Raw genomic sequence first — 20743 nt, 5'->3', positions numbered from 1 at the left:
GATTTAAGAATAAAATTAACCAGGGCTAAGGATGAATGTTGCCTAATGTCTGCCCAGGACGGGGACTTTAGTTTAAAAGTGTTGGGGGAAACGCTTTTTATCTGCATCTCCGACAGTTCGTCTGGGTCACTCGCAGGCTTTGATGAATGGAAATTCCCTTTACCTTCTCCAAAGAATTACCATGAAAACCTTTAGCATACCTGTGGGCAGTAGAATCTGCAGTCAAGAAGACCTTTTTCTAGGCCCTTTACCCCGATACATTGTTATAGGTTTGGTTGATCACGCCTCTAATACGGGCCGCTTAGATAAAAACCAGAGCAGAGCGTTACACATTGTATGCTTTCAATTTATCACCTGATGATGACATCTCAGGAAATTTAGGGGGGTTGTAATCTTTAGGGGGGCTTAATCTTGTAATCTGTAATCTTTAGGGGGGCTGTAGCTCATTGAAAGTTTTTGTTTTAAAGCTTGAATCTGTAGACGAAGCTTATAGTTGGGTACGACCAAGAGGGGAATGTTGAGGATTGCCAGGGCCTTAAGAAACTGACGCCACCCGGGTCTTCTGTCATCAGCAACCTTGTGGGCAGCCGTGGTACTTTTAAGCAAGTCAAGCATATGTGAACCCCTGACAACAGAGCCCTGAAGGATAAACTCTCCTTTGTCATTCCAAGTAGCGGTCCCCTTTGAGTCTTTTATCTTGTTCATAATGTATCTAACATTTTTCCTGTTACGTGCCGGAACATGGGTTAACATGTCATGCATAACTTTATCTTCAACAGGCATTTGATATTCAACCGGTAAGATCGCAGGTACAGGCATTACAGGGGCTTGGCTCTCGCTAGGCTCGTCATCTTTTACAGGGTCCGCCAGGGAAAGCGTTAAATGGTTGGTCTCTCTCTCTCACCTTTGTTTACCAAGGCCAAATACCTTTGCAATAGGTTTGTGTATTTTTGGACCTTATCATAGGGGTTCAACCCTTTTCGGTTCAAAATGTCCTTCATGGCCATATCCAAATCATTTTCCGCTGTTTGTCTGATATTTTCAGGACCCTGCATTTGTTTGTTTAAGTCTATCCAACTCTTGTTGAAACACCAGGTACATTTTATTGGCCATCACACTCTGTGTTCAACACCCACGTCTAGCAGCAATAAGGCTGGTGATGAAGGACACGGCTATACTTAGTAAAGGTAGAAGAAAACCCCCAGACTGTTGTATGCTATGTCTTTTCTTTTGAAGACTTGCCCTTTTATTGGCAAAGAGTTTAATAGAGTCTTTTGTCTCTTTAATTTTTTCAATTGGGTCAGGGTGAGTGGAATCTCCAAGGCACTATTTCGGTCGTTTATGAACCCCTCCACCAAGCGTGTGATTGATTCCAAGTTGACACGCGGGGCATTCTCATAGTTCTTGAGTCAAGCCTTTGGCCTTCAACACCACGTGATTGTCACGTGATGTGATTGCCTCCTGTGAATCACCATGTGATTGCCTCCTGTGGTCCCAAAAGTTATGCTTTTGGGACCACAGGAGGACCATTCTGTGATATGGTCACCATCTTCGAGTTAAACCACCCAGATAGTTGCTAAGTGGGGGGTTCCAATCACCCTGTTTGCTTACATAGACCACAGAGTCTATGTCGTGGTAAAGAACCCGCCTCTGAAGCTGCTCCATGAGGGTGTACAGTTCAAGTCGGCCATAGGCCGTGCTAAATGCTGCAAGAAACACATTTACATTACCCGGGGGTAGAACCCACTTCTTGTTACCTCATACCTCACTTCTTGTTGCACCAGGGCAATGTCTTGACTCAAGAATGAAAAATTAGAAATGTTGTATTGGCCCGAAAAAACTAATTCCCAAAATTCTTTGGGGTCTTTAATGATCAACGTTGTTAGCATATTGCATCTCTGCAAAAGCTTGCCCAAAAGCGAGTTCAAGTACAATTTCGACACATTTATTTTGGTTTTGTTGACCGATGCAGGATAGCCTGAAGCCATTTGCATCTCAAGAAGGTCTTGATGTACTCTTTAAAGAATCGTATTTGTCTTGAAACTCTTTATTTCCCCAAAAGTATTTCGGGTTAGGACACACATGGCCTGGAGCACAAAGTAAGATTTACAACCATGGAAGAAACAACCGTTGTACTCAAACACGGTCTCAACCCTGTCAATCTGTGTGCATCCATCTCAATGATAAGACCCAAACGCCTTCTCACCCCTATTCAAAGCATGTTGAATAAAAATGTCTTTATCCTAGGCTACGTACTCCAACCATTGAATGGACCCACTAGAGTATGACTTGAATTGGCGTCGGTAGTTGTCAGGCGAGGGGATAGCTATAGATGCTGTAGGTAGAAAGTGTGTACGATAGGTTTTCATGCATGCCGATGCAATAGCTGTACAACTCCAGGGGTCAATGCCTGCATCTTTGATTACCTCTTCTCTGAATCTGAGGCATCCGTCACGCAGTATAACCACATCATTGTCACAGTGTGATTCCATCTCTTTATGGAAATCAAAGGTGATATGACTTACTGTCTCGTACCACGTCATGAATCTCTCACGCTGTTTGGGAGACATTTGATCACACCCGTACATTTCGGGGCTGGGATATGATCCGACATAATGTAGATTCTCCTCAGATGTGAAGAAGTGGGGAAACCAGCCTTTCACAGAGTTTTCAAAACGCAAGGCCTCTGGCATTTGAGCCAATCTCATGGGTAAGAAGCTTAAACTGTCAATGTATCTCTGGTTGAATGCGGGGTCTACAAAACATAAGATTTTACTACCTTGAGCTATGACACTGGGTGCAACGCCTTGCTGTATCAAGTGGCTCTAGAATTGTGCGCTATAAACGTGAAGTTTCTGTACTGGGGTTTCCTAAAATGTTTTAGTGCAGTGCACAATTGGGTCCCTCTGCCGACCACTTTTCACCCTTGAAAGTCATGGTAAACACAAAAATAGGCAAATGAACCCCTGATTGCTGATTTGTCTCAAAATCATAGAACACCTATTTCTCTGAATGTTCATCTTCAGCCAAGGGCTGAATATAACACTCGTGTGGCACTTCCTGAACCACTTCAGCGTCTCTGCTTTTCAAAGGCCCTTTACAAATTGGGCAATGTATTTTTCCACACACATTAGGTTTAGGGCTGTCTATTTGTACCTTTTTGGGATAGGGGGCAGCATTTTCACTTTTGGATGAATAGCATGCCCATAGTGAACTGCCTCCTACTCTGTCCCAGATGCTAATATATGCATATTATTATTAGTATTGGATAGAAAACACTCTGAAGTTTCTAAAACTGTTTGAATGATGTCCGTGAGTATAACAGAACTCATATGGCAGGCAAAAACCTGAGAACAATCCACCAGGAAGTGGGACATCTGAGGTTTGTAGTTTTTCAAAGCTTGGCCTACCGAATACACATTGAGATATGGATAAAGTTGCACTTCCTACGGCTTCCACTAGATGTCAACCGTCTTTAGAAACTTGAATGAGGATTCTGCTATAAAGGAGGGGCTCATGAGACCTCTTTCAGTCAGTGGTCTGGCAGAGAGCCTTGGTCTCATGACGCGTGTTCCCGACAGAGTTACCTCTCGTTCCAGTGCATTTCTGAAGACAAAGGAATTCTCCGGTTGGAACATTATTGATGTTTTATGGTGACTTCTTGGTGACAGGGGGCAGTATTTTCACGTCCGGATGAAATACATGCCCAAATTCAACTGCCTGCTACTCATCCCCAGAAGATAAAATATGCATAGTATTAGTATATTTGGGTAGAAAACACTCTGAAGTTTCTAAAACTGTTTGAATCATGTCTGTGAGTATTACATAACGTATTTAGCAGGCGAAACCCAGAGGACAAACCATTCAGATTTGTTTTTTTTGAGGTCACTCTCTTTTCAACACGATTTCATTGGGAATCCAGATTTCTAAGGGACCTTCTTGCAGTTCTTATCGCTTCCACTGGATGTCAACAGTCTTTAGAAACTGGTTGAGGTTATTCCTTTGTGTAATGAAGAAGTACGGCCATCTTGAACGAGGGTCACTTGAAGCGTACTGTTAGAGGCGAGTGACCAGAAAGCTAGAGTTTGTTTTCCTCCTGTATAGAACACAGATCATCCCGTCTTCAATTGTATCGATTATTTACGTTAAAAAATAACTAAAGTTGCATTACAAAAGTAGTTTGAAATGTTTTGGCAAAGTTTCCAGGTAACTTTTGAGATATTTTGTAGTCACGTTGCGCAAGTTGGAACCGGTGTTTTTCTGGATCAAACGCGCCAAATAAATGGACATTTTGGATATATATTGACGGAATTAATCGAACAAAAGGACCATTTGTGATGTTTATGGGACATATTGGAGTGCCAACAAAAGAAGCTCGTCAAAGGTAAGGCATTAATTATATTTTTATTTCTGCATTTTGTGTTGACTGGATTCACTGGATAATATTGTAATGAATAATATTGTTCTGGACTTGTAAATTGATAATACCTATTGATTCTTGAAGAATATCACTTATAAATGCCTAATGAGCTGAGTTCAACTGTCGTAGTCCATCACAACCCAAAATATAAGATTGTTTTATTCCATTGTTGGTAAACGACATAATTGTTAACAAAAACTGTATAGCCTCAAAACATGATTAAAACTGTCATTTTGATATCATGGACGGTCAGTTCTTACATCCATGGCCTGTCTATGAACTTGAGAGTGGTTACATTTCTCCAGCCCCATTCTTCAACTTTTTGCCAAAACACTGGCAGGGTGGCCACTTTGTTATTGTTTGAATTTGCAGATTGCCCCTTTTAATAGTAACCGTTATGTAATGAATATGTTCTTTATTAAATACTATGTGTACTGTTTCCCTAGTCACACAATGAAGCACTTGACAATATGAAATAAAACAAGAAAGATAATGACTTCATGCTTCTTCATCAGTTTAATAGGTTTGCATAATGTCTATGGTAGTGTAGAGAGAAAGAACATACAGTTCATGAAAGTAGCCTATATGATAATGAGACAGACCCTATTGGTTCCCTTTAGATAAAACTATTGAATATTCCATGCAGGTAAATAAGAACATTTTAAAAGACTTAATTCGTCAAGGCCTAATCTAAGTGGTTGTTCTTGTCACACTCAGAGTCATGGCAGCCACACTTATCAATGTAAATGTAGGACTGCATGATCTTCTTCCCATCAGGGCAGACCATCTCCACCTTCCTCTCACTGGTAGACATCTCTTGACAGCAGGAGCAGGAGTGCATCAGGGTGTTTTTCTCTGCAGAGTACCTAGCAAACAGGACACACAAACAACACTGTTAGAAACAGTACCACATTTATTCTGCTATAGGTCAACTTCCATTGAATTCTCACCCTTCAATCCAATTCCCCACTTACACATTTCTAAAAAGACCTAAATGCATGTTGCGTTTGTTTCTGTGTGCTTTTTTGGCATGTGTGTGCGTTCTTATTTAGAGTTTGTACTCACATAGAAGATGTTCCACAGGATCCCCCGCAGGCTGAGATTTCCACCGGCACAGAGGACCTGCAGTTATTCACCTCAAGGTAGGTGGTGGTGTTCTTCACGTCACAGTGACTGATTAAAGTGCCTGTGGAGGTAGACAGAGTTAAGGAGGACATTTTAAAGTGGTGCGTTTCCCCCTTACTATGTAAAGTGCATAGACTTTTAGCAACTTGAAAAGTACATCACATCTGTATTCAGTTCAATCTACAGTAACTCAACATTGATTTATTGTGTCATAAGAGGTCAGGCTCATAAGAGGTTATGTTCATAAGAGGTCAGGTTCATAAGAGGTTATGTTCATAAGAGGTCAGGTTCATAAGAGGTCAGGTTCATAAGAGGTTATGTTCATAAGAGGTCAGGTTCAAAAAGGTTATGTTCATAAGAGGTTATGTTCATAAGAGGTCAGGTTCATAAGCGGTTATGTTCATAAGAGGTAAGGTTCATAAGAGGTTATGTTCATAAGAGGTAATGTTCATAAGATGTCAGTTTCATAAGAGGTTATGTTCATAAGAGGTTATGTTCATAAGAGGTTAGGTTAATAAGAGGTTATGTTCATAAGAGGTCAGGTTCATAAGAGGTTAGGTTCATAAGAGGTTATGTTCATAAGAGGTTAATTTCATAAGAGGGTATGTTCATAAGAGGTTATGATCATAAGAGGTCAGGTTCATAAGCGGTTATGTTCATAAGAGGTCAGGTTCATAAGAGGACATGTTCATAAGAGGTTAGGTTCATAAGAGGTTAGGTTCATAAGAGATTATGTTTATAAGAGGTTATGTTTATAAGAGGTCAGGTTCATAAGAGGTTAAGAGGTCAGGTTCATAAGGTCAGGTTCATAAGACGTTATGTTCATAAGAGGTCAGGTTCATAAGAGGTTATGTTCATAAGAGGTCAGGTTCATAAGAGGTTATGTTCATAAGAGGTCAATTTCATAAGAGGTTATGTTCATAAGAGGTCAGGTTCATAAGAAGTTATGTTCATAAGAGGTTATGTTCATAAGATGTCAGGTTCATAAGAGGTTATGTTCATAAGAGGTCAGGTTCATAAGAGGTTATGTTCATAGGAGGTCAGGTTCATAAGAGGTTATGTTCATAAGAGGTCAGGTTCATACGAGGTTATGTTCATAAGAGGTTACGTTCATATGAGGTCAGGTTCATAAGAGGTTATGTTCAAAAGAGGTTATGTTCATAAGAGGTCAGGTTCATAAGAGGTTATGTTTGACTAGTAGATCTGATGTATAAACGAAAAATACAAAACAAATCATGAATATTTAGAAATGAATCATTATATATTTTTAACTTACAGGTTGTGCAACATCCATTTGCATCCGTTTTCTCAGTTCCCTGTCAAAAAGAATAGTGAACAGCTCAATTTGGATACGACTAGTTACAGTCTAATGAGCTAGAGAACACAGTGTAGATGTTATAATGGAAAACTATGATCATCTATGAATATGTTACTCGGGTGTAAATTCAATATAACCTCCAAGTTACTATCAAATGAAGCAAGCAGTATATTTAGGAATAGTAACTTTACTTCAAACAAACACATTCAACCAGTTTCCTCATCTACTTACAGGGACACAGTCCTCTGGACGGAACACTGGGCATTCCAATTTGGATTCCACAACGATGAACTGGTTGTTTGTCTTTGTGCATTCATACTTCACACAGCGGTCACTAGGGGGCGACCAAAACTCCCCAAGCTGTCAAGTAGCAAAAAAATAAATGTTGGTAATTTAACACTGTACGTTATAAAAACTTCAATAAATAAGAGTTGATAAATCATTTATAAACCTTTCAGAAATATGTACATCATTATTCAAAAATGTAAACAAGCATTACAATTCTAAAGCATTTACATCTTTAACATTTATGATCATTTATGAACATTTCTAAGCATTTATATGTTCTCATTAGGAAATCAATATTTAGGTTTATTTTATGCTAAATTTACAAATGATTTATTATAATACTGCTCTATTCTGCCAGAGTGTCAAAGAAGTGTCACTTCTCACCGTGTATTCAGTATTGTTGTGGACACAAACAGGTTTGGCCACTGAAAGAACACACAATAAAAGGTTCAGACAATGATTGAGACATAACAGTTGTTGAACGGTTAAGTTAGTCACAATTCCTGCACCATGTTACCATCATGACACCTCTACCATGTTACCATCATGACACCTCTACCATGTTACCATCATGACACCTGCACCATGTTACCATCATGACACCTCTACCATGTTACCATCATGACACCTGCACCATGTTACCATCATGACACCTCTACCATGTTACCATCATGACACCTGCACCATGTTACCATCATGACACCTGCACCTTGTTACCATCATGACACCTGCACCATGTTACCATCATGACACCTGCACCATGTTACCATCATGACACCTGCACCATGTTACCATCATGAAACCTGCACCATGTTACCATCATGACACCTGCACCATGTTACCATCATGACACCTGCACCATGTTACCATCATGACACCTGCACCATGTTACCATCATGACACCTGCACCATGTTACCATCATGAAACCTGCACCATGTTACCATCATGACACCTGCACCATGTTACCATCATGACACCTCTACCATGTTACCATCATGACACCTGCACCATGTTACCATCATGACACCTGCACCATGTTACCATCATGACACCTGCACCATGTTACCATCATGACACCTGCACCATGTTACCATCATGACACCTGCTACATGTTCATGATAATATTTACATTCATCCTGGGCTTAATAATTAGCTCCAGGTTGAAGTTAAAGTCTAAGTACATGATATGTTTGAGTGAGCGCTGTGCCTTTCCACATTCTTGGAATAGAATGTTTTATCACTTTACACAGTTTTTAAATTATGGTGCATGATGGTCCAATAACATGGTCCACTGACAGGGTCCAATGACAGGGCCCAATGACAGGGTCCAATGACAGGGTCCAATGAAAGGGTCCAATGACATGGTCCAATAACAGGGTCCAATGACTGGGTCAGTATAAAGGCTTCACAAACACTACAGAAATGTGTTACAAATCATCTATAACCGTGTGGCATAACTGTATGACATAACCCACTGTGTCAAATTAGACAAACCTGTGGTGGCATAAGCACTGCTTAATAAAAGCCTTATGAATAATTAAACTATATTTATTGTAATTTATAGTAGTTAAGTGTTGAGTTAGATTACATATTGTAGCTATCGCAACAGTTATTTCAAATAATTTGCACATCCTTACAACACTGTATTGAAATGTCTTTATTCTTTTGGAACTTCTATGAGTGTAATGTTTACTGTCAATTTTTAATTTTTATTGTTCATTTCACTTTTGTTTATTATCTACTTCACTTGCTTTGGCAATGTTAACATGTTTCCCTTGCCAATAAAGACCTCAAATTTAATTGAATTGGTGTGACAAAGGCATTTCCTAACACACCTGCTAAATTTCTTTGTTGTTACTTTTAAGGTTGGAATCAACATGCAGAACCTCCTGGAGAACGAGAGGTAAGAACCCATTGGTCCACCAGCTCAGGGACAAGCTACCCTATTCACAGTCCGGTGTAATGTTCAATGCAAATTAATTAATTATTGCTGGACTTTTTTGAAACGTTATGTATTGATTAGAAAATGTACAAATAAAAGGAAATGTATGGTTTAAACAAGTCTTTAATGTGTATTTGTTTTAGCTGTTGTTAATACGTTGATGTTCCCAACATAAAGCTTTTATGTGTGTGTTGTGAATGGCCAAAGAGGTCTGACTCTTCAGTGAATACAGCATTATATGACATAGAGTCGTTATGGATGTGTTGTGAATGGCCAAAGAGGTCTGACTCTTCAGTGAATACAGCATTATATGACATAGAGTCGTTATGGATGTGTTGTGAATGGCCAAAGAGGTCTGGCTCTACAGTGAATACAGCATTATATGACATAGAGTCGTTATGGATGTGTTGTGAATGGCCAAAGAGGTCTGACTCTTCAGTGAATACAGCATTATATGACATAGAGTCGTTATGGATGTGTTGTGAATGGCCAAAGAGGTCTGACTCTTCAGTGAATACAGCATTATATGACATAGAGTCTTTATGGATGTATTTATGAATGACAGAAGGTGGCGCTCTTCAAACTAAGTGTCAATTAATAGGTTATTAACGTTCTGATGACTGAAGGTTCTCTCATGATCCACAGGTTACTGATATTTAACACATTTACATATACATATATATATATTTACATATATTAACATATTAACATATTTAACATATTTACTGTAGGGTGACAGGTATTTAACAAAAAAAGTCAGAATTATTGGCCATTTCCACAATTTATATTCCTCAAATGTTATTTTAAACCTAACTAACTAACGAAGCCAAAGATGGATGCGTTGGTCCACCAGACGTTCTTGGAACGAGATTAGTTGTAATGTGACTAACGTGACTTCACTTTAGAGAGTAAGCCGTCCTTCAGCACAACATGTCACCCTTTATAAAACACAAGTTTATGTCACATTTGACATCGGTGATTATGTCACAGAGTTATGGCACATTTATGAACCCTTTATAAAGCACGTTATATATGCTTTGTAACACATTTATGTAGTGCTTATGAAGGCTTTATGAAGTAGCTAGAATGAAGAGCTGTTTGGTGCAAACATTCCACTCCTTGTCATATGCCAAACATTTAGCACAAACAGACTTGTACCCAGGTTACCTGGTAGCACGTTAAGGTACCTCTCTACCCTGTCTCTACTCACCACATGTATTTATCTGACAGCAGTCCACCGTCTCGTTGACCAACACCTCACCGTACTTCTTACAAGTAACAATTTCTTGGGCCGGACATTTCACTGGTTCACACTGGACACTCAGTGTGTCAGCATTACACGTGCACTTCTGGCAGTTACTGTACCAAGTCTCACCAAACTGTGTTGGGACAAAACAAACACTGTTAACAGAGACTTCAAATTTGTTAAGACGAGGACTGGCCACCCCTCAGAACCTGGTTCCTCTCTTGGTTTATTCCTAGGTTTCTGCCTTCTAGGGAGTTTTTCCTAGCCACTGTCTTTCTGCCTCTGCATTGCTTGCTGTTTGAGGTTTTAGGTTGGGTATATGTAAAGGCTTTGTTGCTGCTGCTGATGAAAAAAGGGCTTTATCAAATACATTTGATTGATTGATAATAACATTAGGGCTCCAGCCTCTTCAGGGCTGGACAACTTACAAGCCCCAATGAAACTAGTAAACGGATTAAAATAATGGGGGTTCTATACAGAACCTTGTTGTGGGCCATAATGTGAAGTGATCTGTTGAACCATTTCTTCTGACAGATTCATTGTGGTTCACATCCACATTATTACCTGTTTGGGTTTTCCATCAGGTCCTGTGCATCCTTGAAGGGAAAATAAGATCTTAGGTCATACATGCTGGTACTTTGAGACACAATTAAACAATGTATTCCTTAATAAACTGACACATCCTTACCACAGTCACGAACACAGGTGTCAGAGAATGTGTTGAACAAGATGGTACCCTCAGGGCAGAAACAGCCCTCCATGAATGAGTCACATACAAAGTCATGGGTCATTTGTGCTCCCTGACATGAATGCACATATTTGTCATTGTATCTATGATAAGAAAAAACAATTAATTACAGACTAGAAACTTTGGAATATAATGGAAACAAGTGGTGTATTTACAAGTGTAAAATAATGAGATGGGAATGAGATGAGATGGGAATGAGAATTAGATGAGAATGAGATGGGAATGAGATGAGATGAGATGAGATGAGATGGGAATGAGAATGAGATGAGGATGAGAATTAGATGGGAATGAGATGAGATGAGAATGAGATGAGAATGAGATGGGAATGAGATGAGATGGGAATTAGATGAGAATGAGATGAGATGGGAATGAGAATGAGATGGGAATGAGAATTAGATGGGAATGAGATGAGATGAGAATGAAATGAGATGGGAATGAGATGAGATGAGAATAAGATGAAAATGAGATGGGAATGTGATGGGAATGAAATTAGATGGGAATGAGTTGAGATGAGAATGAGATGAAAATGAAAATGAGATTGAAATGAGATGAGAATGAGATGGGAATGAGATGAGAATGAGATGAGATGGGAATGAGATGAGAATGAGATGAGATGGGAATTAGATGAGATGAGATGGGAATGAGATGGGAATGAGAATGAGATGAGATGAGATGAGATGAGATGGGAATGAGAATGAGATGGGATGGGAATGAGATGAGAAGAGAATGAGATGAGATGGGAATGAGATGAGATGGGAATGAGATGAGATGGGAATGAGATGGGAATGAGAATGAGATGAGATGAGATGGGAATGAGATGGGAATGAGAATGAGATGAGATGAGATGAGATGAGATGAGAATGAGATGGGATGGGAATGAGATGAGAAGAGAATGAGATGAGATGGGAATGAGATGAGAAGAGAATGAGATGAGATGGGAATGAGATGAGATGGGAATGAGATGAGAAGAGAATGAGATGAGATGGGAATGAGATGAGATGGGAATGAGATGAGAATGAGATGAGATGGGAATGAGTTGAGATGAGATGGGAATTAGATGAGAAGGAAATGAGATGAGATGGGAATGAGATGAGAATGGGAATGAGAATGTAATGATTATCAGATGAGATGGGAATGAGATGAGATGGGAATGAGAAGAGATGGGAATGAGATGGGAATGAGATGAGATGGGAATGAGATGAGAATGAGATGAGATGGGAATGAGATGAGAATGAGAATGAGATGAGATGGAAATGAGATGGGAATGAGATGAGATGTGAATGAGATGAGAATGAGACTGGAATGAAATGTGATGGCAATGAGAATGTAATGAGAATCAGATGAGATGGGAATGAGATGGGAATGAGATGAGATGTGAATGAGATGAGAATGAGATGAGATGAGATTGAAATGAGTTGAGAGTGAGATGGGAATGAGATGAGATGAGAACGAGATGAGAATTAGATGAGAATGAAATGGGAATGAGTTAAGTTGGGAATGAGATGAAATGAGATGGGAATGAGATGAGATGGGAATGAGATGAGATGAGATGGGAATGAGATGAGAATGAGATGAGATGGGAATTAGATGAGATGAGAATGAGATGAAAACGAGATGGGAATGAGATGAGAATGAAATGGGAATGAGATAAGATGAGAATGAGATGAAAACGAGATGGGAATGAGATGAGAATGAAATGGGAATGAGATAAGATGAGATGGGAATGAGATGAGATGGGAATGAGATGAGATGGGAATTAGATGAGATGGGAATGAGAAGGAAATGAGATGAGATGGGAATGAGAATGTAATGAGTATCAGATTAGATGGGATTGAGATGAGAATGAGAATGAGATGAGATGGAAATGAGATGGATACCTTGAATTGCATGTTGGCTGGATAGTAGAGCCACATGCCTTATACACTTTGGTCTTAGGGCATGTCAGATCTATATTATGGTCAAGATGGAATGAAAGACAAAACAGTATGTACACAATTTGTAAATGCAGGTTGTCAAAATACAAATAATGAATGTAAATCATAAAGTTATTAGAATTATTTAAAATCGTATTAACATCTATCCTGCATCCGAAATTGGATCCTATTCCTTACATAGATCACTACTTATGGCCGGAGCCTGGTCAAAAGCATTGCACTATGTAGAGAATAGGATCCCATTGGGGACACAGGTCTTATTGGATATGAAAGTCCTGCCCTACCACATGTTCCATTAGTTGATTTCCTCCAGTCGATACAGACTCCAGCTGCTGCACACCTCACGGCGTAGGCTTCCAGGCTGGAGCAGCCGATTGAGATATTTGGCATGTGGCAGACATCAAACTTACAGGCCTCGAAGAAGGGTTGTTGTGGGATAACGTCATGGCATTGCTTAAAGACCCTTCCAAAGTAAAGAACCCATTTAAGTTATTATATCGGCCTAACCCAAAAGGGGCATTTAATATGTCACAACAGATTTCTTACAAATATTGATTACTCTATGCCTTACACGCTAAATTATTTGTGAAGCATCTATGAAGTTCCTATGAATATGACATATTTTATACGGCATAAACAGTCTGTAAGATACTTTTGGTTCTAAGTTATGGAACAACAACCCATGCCTTTACCGGAGAGTTTACAGACTTGTATGTAAACAGTGTCACAGCAACCTCAATCAGATTCCCTTGTCTTTGTAATATAGCTGTCTCTTTGTGTTATTACAAGGTTACACGTCTTACGGGCTAAGTATGATGTCACAGATTGATGTCTTTCCTGGCGGGCAGGTTGGAGGCTTAGGGGTAGGTGGGGTAGTGGGTTGCCATTCACAGTAGGGTTTTTTAACATCAGGAATCTTCCATTCATGAGCCATCCCAGGACATGATGGGTCAATCTGTCCATTCGGTAATCTGCAATCGTTTTTCCTGTTATTGTCACAGGTACCTTTATAAAGGTACAATAAATATGGGAATGAGAAAAAACACAAGTTATTTTATGTCAGAAACAGCTGCTCATAACTTTAAGCCTACCTACAGTATCTTTTAATTGGTAATGCTATCATTGTAACTGTACAGTGAACTTTAATGCCATGGAAATGCAAAAACACGCAACAAAATAACATTAAATCAATGCAACAAATGTTCAGTTTACTCACAGAGTACTTACTACAAGCTGTTCTTCTGAATCATACTTAAAGTGTTTTTGGTCTACATAATGGATGCATCCCAAATGGGACCCTATTCCCCCTGGTTAAAAGGAGTGCACTACAATGGGACCCTATTCCCCCTGGTTAAAAGGAGTGCACTACAATGGGACCCTATTCCCCCTGGTTATAAGGGGTGCACTACATTGGGATCCTATTCCCCCTGGTTAAAAGTAGTGCACTACAATGGGACCCTATTCCCCTGGTTAAAAGGTGGTTAAAAGGAGTGAACTACATTGGGACCCTATCCCCCCTGGTTAAAAGGAGTGCACTACAATGGGAACAGTGTGCCATTTGGGATGCAGGCAAAGCCTACATACTTACCACACTGCCCCTCTGTGTTGTTGTAGAATAGGGAGTTTGGCAGGGTTACACTGAACATAAGGGACTTAAACATCACTGTTGCTTTAATGGCAGGGATCTTCAACAGTAACTCCACCCCAGTGCTGGTGATCATGAGGTCTTCATTAGAAAAGGTTGGGAAGATCTGATTTCCATTGATGTAAACCTTGTGAATGATAAGGAAAAACATTACATTACGAATGAGAATAGAGAACAGAATAACATTACAATAATGTAGATAAGATATGAACGGTTTCCAGAACTAAATGAAGTCACAAGCAGAGTTGGTAGTCTGTTAATAATTTGTCAATATAATGAAATTCTTTGAAATGTCATGGGAATGTTTCAGATACCTTGATGATGGTTTTGAGTTAATGTGACGGCATCATCAAAGTGGTTAACCAATATGTAACGTTGCTAAATAACTATGTGTAACTACTGTAGTGTAGTAGTGCAAATTACATTTGTTGTAGTCGGCAAGATCAGATATCCCTATTAATCAATACCCAAACGTTACAAAAAGTAAATAATACATTTCAAAATATGAAGCTAGATTATTTTAAGTCTTAAAGTGGTATGACAATGTCTATATCAAATAATGTCTATTTCAAAAAATGTCTGTATCAAATAGTGTCTATCTCAAATCATTTCTATCTCAAAGTGCACTTTTTTAAAGTGTATAAATGTGAACAATAGCACAGTTATAATTACCATATTTGTTGTCACGTTTAATCTCTTCGGAGTAAGAACGATTTTGTAGGACTTGTAATTGACAATCAGAGACTGAGGGCAGGTCGCATGTCCAGACGGATCGCAGTTATAGTTGTCGATGATGACACTGAAGTTCTGTCGAGGAACTATTTCTTTAATCAAAACGTAGGTGCAGTTTTCCTGAAAACTGTAATATTGGCCATCAAATGTGACGTAATGAGGGTCTCCCCATCCGTAGCATATACCTGAGAGATAGAACAGAAGAAGGTAACAAATAGATAGATCACTCATCAATACAAGAGTTTAAAGTCCTACTCCAATATTCCCCCCCAATTCTAAAACCAAAGTTGCACCACTGGATCAGACCAACTCCTTGAAGTTTGCAGCTGTGTAAAAAAAACAAATATTGTATTTCTTTACCCTTTAGTATGCGCACTTTACTGTATTTATACTTGGGATATCACTTTCAACAGGAAAAGTAAAAAAATCACTGACGGACGTCTTTAAAACAAGTAAATTGGGGGTAATACGTATTTGTAGAAGGTGGGAACAGAAGATAATTAAAAACATTACGTTTTGAACTTACATTCACATTCGTAGTGATAGCAGCAACCTGATTCCTCATAGACTTTCACTGGTGGGTATCCATTTTCACACACAGGCTTTTCTACAGACTTACAGTCCACAGGCGTGGTGGTAATTACACCCCTGTGGCAAGTCTGAGTAGTGCAGTTGTCTGTCTTCCAAGTCTCACCATCCTAAAGTTGAAAATGTATGTTTTAGTCCTGAAAGTAAACACACTACGTACTACACAACACTATAAACTACACAACACTATGAACTACACAACACTATGAGCTACACAACACTATGAACTACACAACAAACTACACAACACTATGAGCTACACAACACTATGAACTACACAACACTATGAGCTACACAACACTATGAACTACACAACACTATGAACTACACAGCACTATTAACTACACAACACTATGAACTACACAACACTATGAACTACACAACACTATGAGCTACACAACACTATGAACTACACAACGAACTACACAACACTATGAGCTACACAACACTATGAACTACACAACACTATGAGCTACACAACACTATGAACTACACAACGAACTACACAACACTATGAGCTACACAACACTATGAACTACACAACACTATGAGCTACACAACACTATGAGCTACACAACACTATGAACTACACAACACTATGAACTACACAACACTATGAACTACACAGCACTATGAGCTACACAACACTATGAACTACACAACACTATTAACTACACAACACTATGAACTACACAACACTATTAACTACACAACACTATGAACTACACAATACTATAACTACACAGCACTATGAACTAAGAAACACAATTATTCTGTTTACTTTATTTCATTACCTTTCTTGGTGGAAAGACATATTCACAGCCCATGTAAGGTGTAGTCGAGGACAATCTAGACGTTGTAGTATGTGTAGCTTCTGTTGTTGTTGAGACAGTGCTGACTGTAGTTGAGACAGTGCTGACTGTAGCTGAGACAGTGCTGACTGTAGCTGGGGTCGTAGAGGGACATGGTCTGGCTTGTTTCTCAACAACACAACTTGAGTTACAGTAGGAGGTGAAACACCAGCCTGCCCCATCAGTCTCATTATATATCAAGGAACCTAAACATAAACATAATATCAGTAATGAATAGATATTAAATTAAGTGTATGAATGCAATATTTAGTCAGAATGTATCATTTTCATGAAGGAAGCTTTCACTTACCAGCAGGGAAATTTAGATTTTTGTATGTGCAAAAACATAATGTGGTAGGATTTGTGGTTGGGGTAGTGGTAGAGGGTGTTGGGTTAGTGATATGGGTTGTTGTTGGGGTAGTGATATGGGTTGTTGTTGTGGTAGTGATAGGGGTTGTTGTTGGGGTAGTGGTAGAGGGTGTTGGGTTAGTGATATGGGTTGTTGTTGGGGTAGTGGTAGAGGGTGTTGGGTTAGTGGTAGGAGATGTTGTTGGGGTAGAGGTAGGAGTTGTTGGGTTAGTGGTATGGGTTGTTGTTGGGGTAGAGTTAGGAGTTGTTGTTGGGGTAGAGGTAGGAGTGGTTGTTGAAGCAGCTGAAGTAGTTGTTGGGGTAGAGGTATGAGTTGTTGTTGGGGTAGTGGTAGGGGTTGTTGTTGGGGTAGTGATATGGGTTGTTGTTGGGGTAGTGATAGGGGTTGTTGTTGGGGTAGTGATAGGGGTTGTTGTTTGGGTAGTGGTATGGGTTGTTGTTGGAGTGGTGGTAGGGGTTGTTGTTGGGGTGGTTGTAGGGGTTGTTGTTGTGGTAGTGATAGGGGTTGTTGTTGGGGTAGTGATAGGGGTTGTTGTTGGGGTAGTGATAGGGGTTGTTGTTGGGGTAGTGATAGGGGTTGTTGTTGGGGTAGTGATAGGGGTTGTTGTTGGGGTAGTGATAGGGGTTGTGGTAGAGTTTGATGTCATATTTTTTTCTGTCTGTATGGTCAAAGTTGTATTTTGCACTTGAGGTGCGGTTGGATATGGTGGATTTGTGACTACAATTTGTGGATTTGTGACTACAATGAAGCCTGTTGTTGTGGTAGATGCTGTTGTCAATTTCTCAAAGTTAGTCCTTGTCTGAGTTGTTGTTGTGGTAATAGTTGGGGTAGTGGTAGGGGTTGTTGTTGGTGGAGTTGTAGTAGCTGTTGGGGTAGTAGTAGGAGTTGTTGTTGGGGTAGTTGTAGTAGTTTCTGCGGTAGTGGTAGGGTTTGTTGGGGTAGTGGTGGGTCTTGATGTTGAAGAATATATAGTAGTTGTTGGGGTAGTGGTAGGTTTTGATGTTGGGGTAGTGGTAGGAGTTGTTGTTGGGGTAGTGGTAGGAGTTGTTGCTGGGGTAGTGGTAGGTTTAGCTGTTGTTGTAGTTGTAGTAGATGTTGGGGTAGTGGTAGGAGATGTCGTTGGGGTAGTGGAAGGTTTAGTTGTTGAAGTAGTTGTAGTACTTGTTGGGGTAGTGGTAGGTCTTGATGTTGAAGAATATATAGTAGTTGTTGGGGTAGTGGTAGGTTTTGATGTTGGGGTAGTGGTAGGTTTTGATGTTGGGGTCGTTGTAGTAGTTGTTGTTGGGGTAGTGGTAGGTTTAGTTGTTGAAGTAGTTGCAGTAGTTGTTGTTGAAGTAGTTGCAGTAGTTGTTGGGGTAGTAGAAGGTTTTGATGTTGGGGTAGTGGTAGGAGTTGTTGTTGGGGTAGTGGTAGGAGTTGTTGCTGGGGTAGTGGTAGGTTTAGTTGTTGAAGTAGTTGTAGTAGTGGTTGGGGTAGTGGTAGGTTTAGTTGTTGTGGTAGTGGTAGGAGATGTTGTTGGGGTTGTGGAAGGTTTAGTTGTTGAAGTTGTTGTAGTAGCTGTTGGGGTAGTGGTAGGTTTTGTTGTTGTGGTAGTTGTATTAGTTGTTGGGGTAGTGGTAGGTTTTGTTGTTGTGGTAGTTGTATTAGTTGTTGGGGTAGTGGTAGGTTTTGTTGTTGGGGTAGTGGTAGGAGTTGTTGTTGGGGTAGTGGAAGGTTTAGTTGTTGAAGAAATTGTAGTAGGTGTTGTTGAAGTAGTTGTAGGGGTGGTGGTAGGTTTTGTTGTTGCGGTAGTGGTAGGAGATGTTGGAGTAGTTGTAGTAGTTGTTGTTGAAGTAGTTGTAGGGGTGGTGGTAGGTTTTGTTGTTGCGGTAGTGGTAGGAGTTGTTGTTGCGGTAGTGGTAGGAGTTGTTGTAGGGGTTGTGGTAGGTTTAGTTGTTGGGGTAGTGGTAGGAGTTGTTGTTGGGGTAGTGGTCGGTTTAGTTGTTGAAGAAATTGTAGTAGGTGTTGTTGAAGTAGTTGTAGGGATGGTGGTAGGTTTTGTTGTTGCGGTAGTGGTAGGAGATGTTGGAGTAGTGGTAGGTTTAGTTGTTGAAGTAGTTGTATCTGGTGTTGGGGTAGTGGTAGTAGTTGTTGTTGGGGTAGTGGTAGGATATTTTGTTGGGGTAGTGTTAGGTTTAGTTGTAGGGGTAGTTGTAGTAGGTGTTGTTGGGGTAGTGGTAGGTTTAGATGTTGAAGTAGATGTAGTTGCTATTGGGGTAATTGTAGGTTTTGATGTTGGGGTCGTTGTAGTAGTTGTTGTTGGGGTAGTGGAAGGTTTAGTTGTGGAAGTAGCTGCAGTAGTTGTTGGGGTAGTAGAAGGTTTTGATGTTGGGCTAGTGGTAGGAGTTGTTGTTGGGGTTGTGGTAGGTTTAGTTGTTGGGGTAGTTGTAGTAGTTGTTGTTGGGGTAGTGGAAGGTTTAGTTGTTGAAGAAATTGTAGTAGGTGTTGTTGAAGTAGTTGTAGGGGTGGTGGTAGGTTTTGTTGTTGCGGTAGTGGTAGGAGATGTTGGAGTAGTGGTAGGTTTAGTTGTTGAAGTAGTTGTAGCTGGTGTTGGGGTAGTGGTAGTAGTTGTTGTTGGGGTAGTGGTAGGATATTTTGTTGGGGTAGTGTTAGGTTTAGTTGTAGGGGTAGTTGTAGTAGGTGTTGTTGGGGTAGTGGTAGGTTTAGATGTTGAAGTAGATGTAGTTGCTATTGGGGTAATTGTAGGTTTTGATGTTGGGGTCGTTGTAGTAGTTGTTGTTGGGGTAGTGGAAGGTTTAGTTGTGGAAGTAGCTGCAGTAGTTGTTGGGGTAGTAGAAGGTTTTGATGTTGGGCTAGTGGTAGGAGTTGTTGTTGGGGTTGTGGTAGGTTTAGTTGTTGGGGTAGTTGCAGTAGTTGTTGTTGGGGTAGTGGTAGGTTTAGTTGTTGGGGTAGTTGTAGTAGTTGTTGTTGGGGTAGTGGAAGGTTTAGTTGTGGAAGTAGCTGTGGTAGTTGTTGTTGAAGTAGCTGCAGTAGTTGTTGGGGTAGTAGAAGGTTTTGATGTTGGGCTAGTGGTAGGAGTTGTTGTTGGGGTTGTGGTAGGTTTAGTTGTTGGGGTAGTTGTAGTAGTTGTTGTTGGGGTAGTGGAAGGTTTAGTTGTGGAAGTAGCTGTGGTAGTTGTTGTTGAAGTAGCTGCAGTAGTTGTTGGGGTAGTAGAAGGTTTTGATGTTGGGCTAGTGGTAGGAGTTGTTGTTGGGGTTGTGGTCGGTTTAGTTGTTGGGGTAGTTGCAGTAGTTGTTGTTGGGGTAGTGGTAGGTTTAGTTGTTGAAGAAATTGTAGTAGGTGTTGTTGAAGTCGTTGCAGTAGTTGTTGGGGTAGTGGTAGATTTAGTTGTTGAAGTAGTTACAGTCGTTGTTGGGTTAATAGTAGGTTGTGTTTTTGGGGTAGTTGTATTAGTTGTTGTTGTTGTGGTAGGTTTTGATGTTGAAGTAGTTGTAGTAGATGTTGTTGGGGTAGTGGTAGGCTTTGATGTTGGGGT

General features: G+C 40.1%; 2 protein-coding genes across 2 annotated transcripts; both read right to left on the bottom strand.

The window, feature by feature from the left end:
• Positions 1-4917: 4917 nt before the first annotated feature.
• Positions 4918-17901, bottom strand: LOC139376597 (mucin-2-like). Its single transcript, XM_071119377.1, has 16 exons — positions 17149-17901; positions 16782-17044; positions 15926-16097; positions 15340-15584; positions 14611-14794; positions 13826-14027; positions 13307-13485; positions 12966-13035; positions 11029-11171; positions 10905-10936; positions 10305-10473; positions 7536-7576; positions 7095-7223; positions 6822-6861; positions 5486-5606; positions 4918-5286 (listed from the first exon to the last, which is right to left on the bottom strand). Exons 1-16 carry the CDS (start codon positions 17852-17854, stop codon positions 5106-5108), a joined length of 2877 nt encoding a protein of 958 aa, XP_070975478.1. The 5' UTR covers positions 17855-17901; the 3' UTR covers positions 4918-5105.
• On the bottom strand, positions 17875-20506 carry LOC139378592 (mucin-2; the record flags this gene model as incomplete). Its single annotated transcript, XM_071120903.1, has 2 exons — positions 17875-17892; positions 17930-20506. Coding segments are annotated over 2 exons (2595 nt in total), but the record flags the coding sequence as incomplete, so codon positions are not given.
• Positions 20507-20743: the final 237 nt, after the last annotated feature.

The sequence above is a fragment of the Oncorhynchus clarkii genome, chromosome 2 (assembly GCF_045791955.1).
Source record: "Oncorhynchus clarkii lewisi isolate Uvic-CL-2024 chromosome 2, UVic_Ocla_1.0, whole genome shotgun sequence".
Lineage (NCBI taxonomy): Eukaryota > Metazoa > Chordata > Actinopteri > Salmoniformes > Salmonidae > Oncorhynchus > Oncorhynchus clarkii.
The sequence above is the reverse complement of the archived record's forward strand: the minus strand, read 5'-3'. Positions and strand labels throughout refer to the sequence as shown.

What these genes read in the sequence shown, in the direction of transcription:
- LOC139376597 (XM_071119377.1), bottom strand. Translation starts at nt 17,854, where the DNA reads ATGACATCAAACTCTACCACAACCCCTATCACTACCCCAACAACAACC. An exon ending in TAAACGTGACAACAAATATG is followed by an intron (nt 14,795 to 15,339) that starts GTAATTATAACT and finishes ATCATTCACAAG; the next exon opens with GTTTACATCAATGGAAATCA. An exon ending in TGTGACATCATACTTAGCCC is followed by an intron (nt 13,486 to 13,825) that starts GTAAGACGTGTA and finishes TTACTTTGGAAG; the next exon opens with GGTCTTTAAGCAATGCCATG.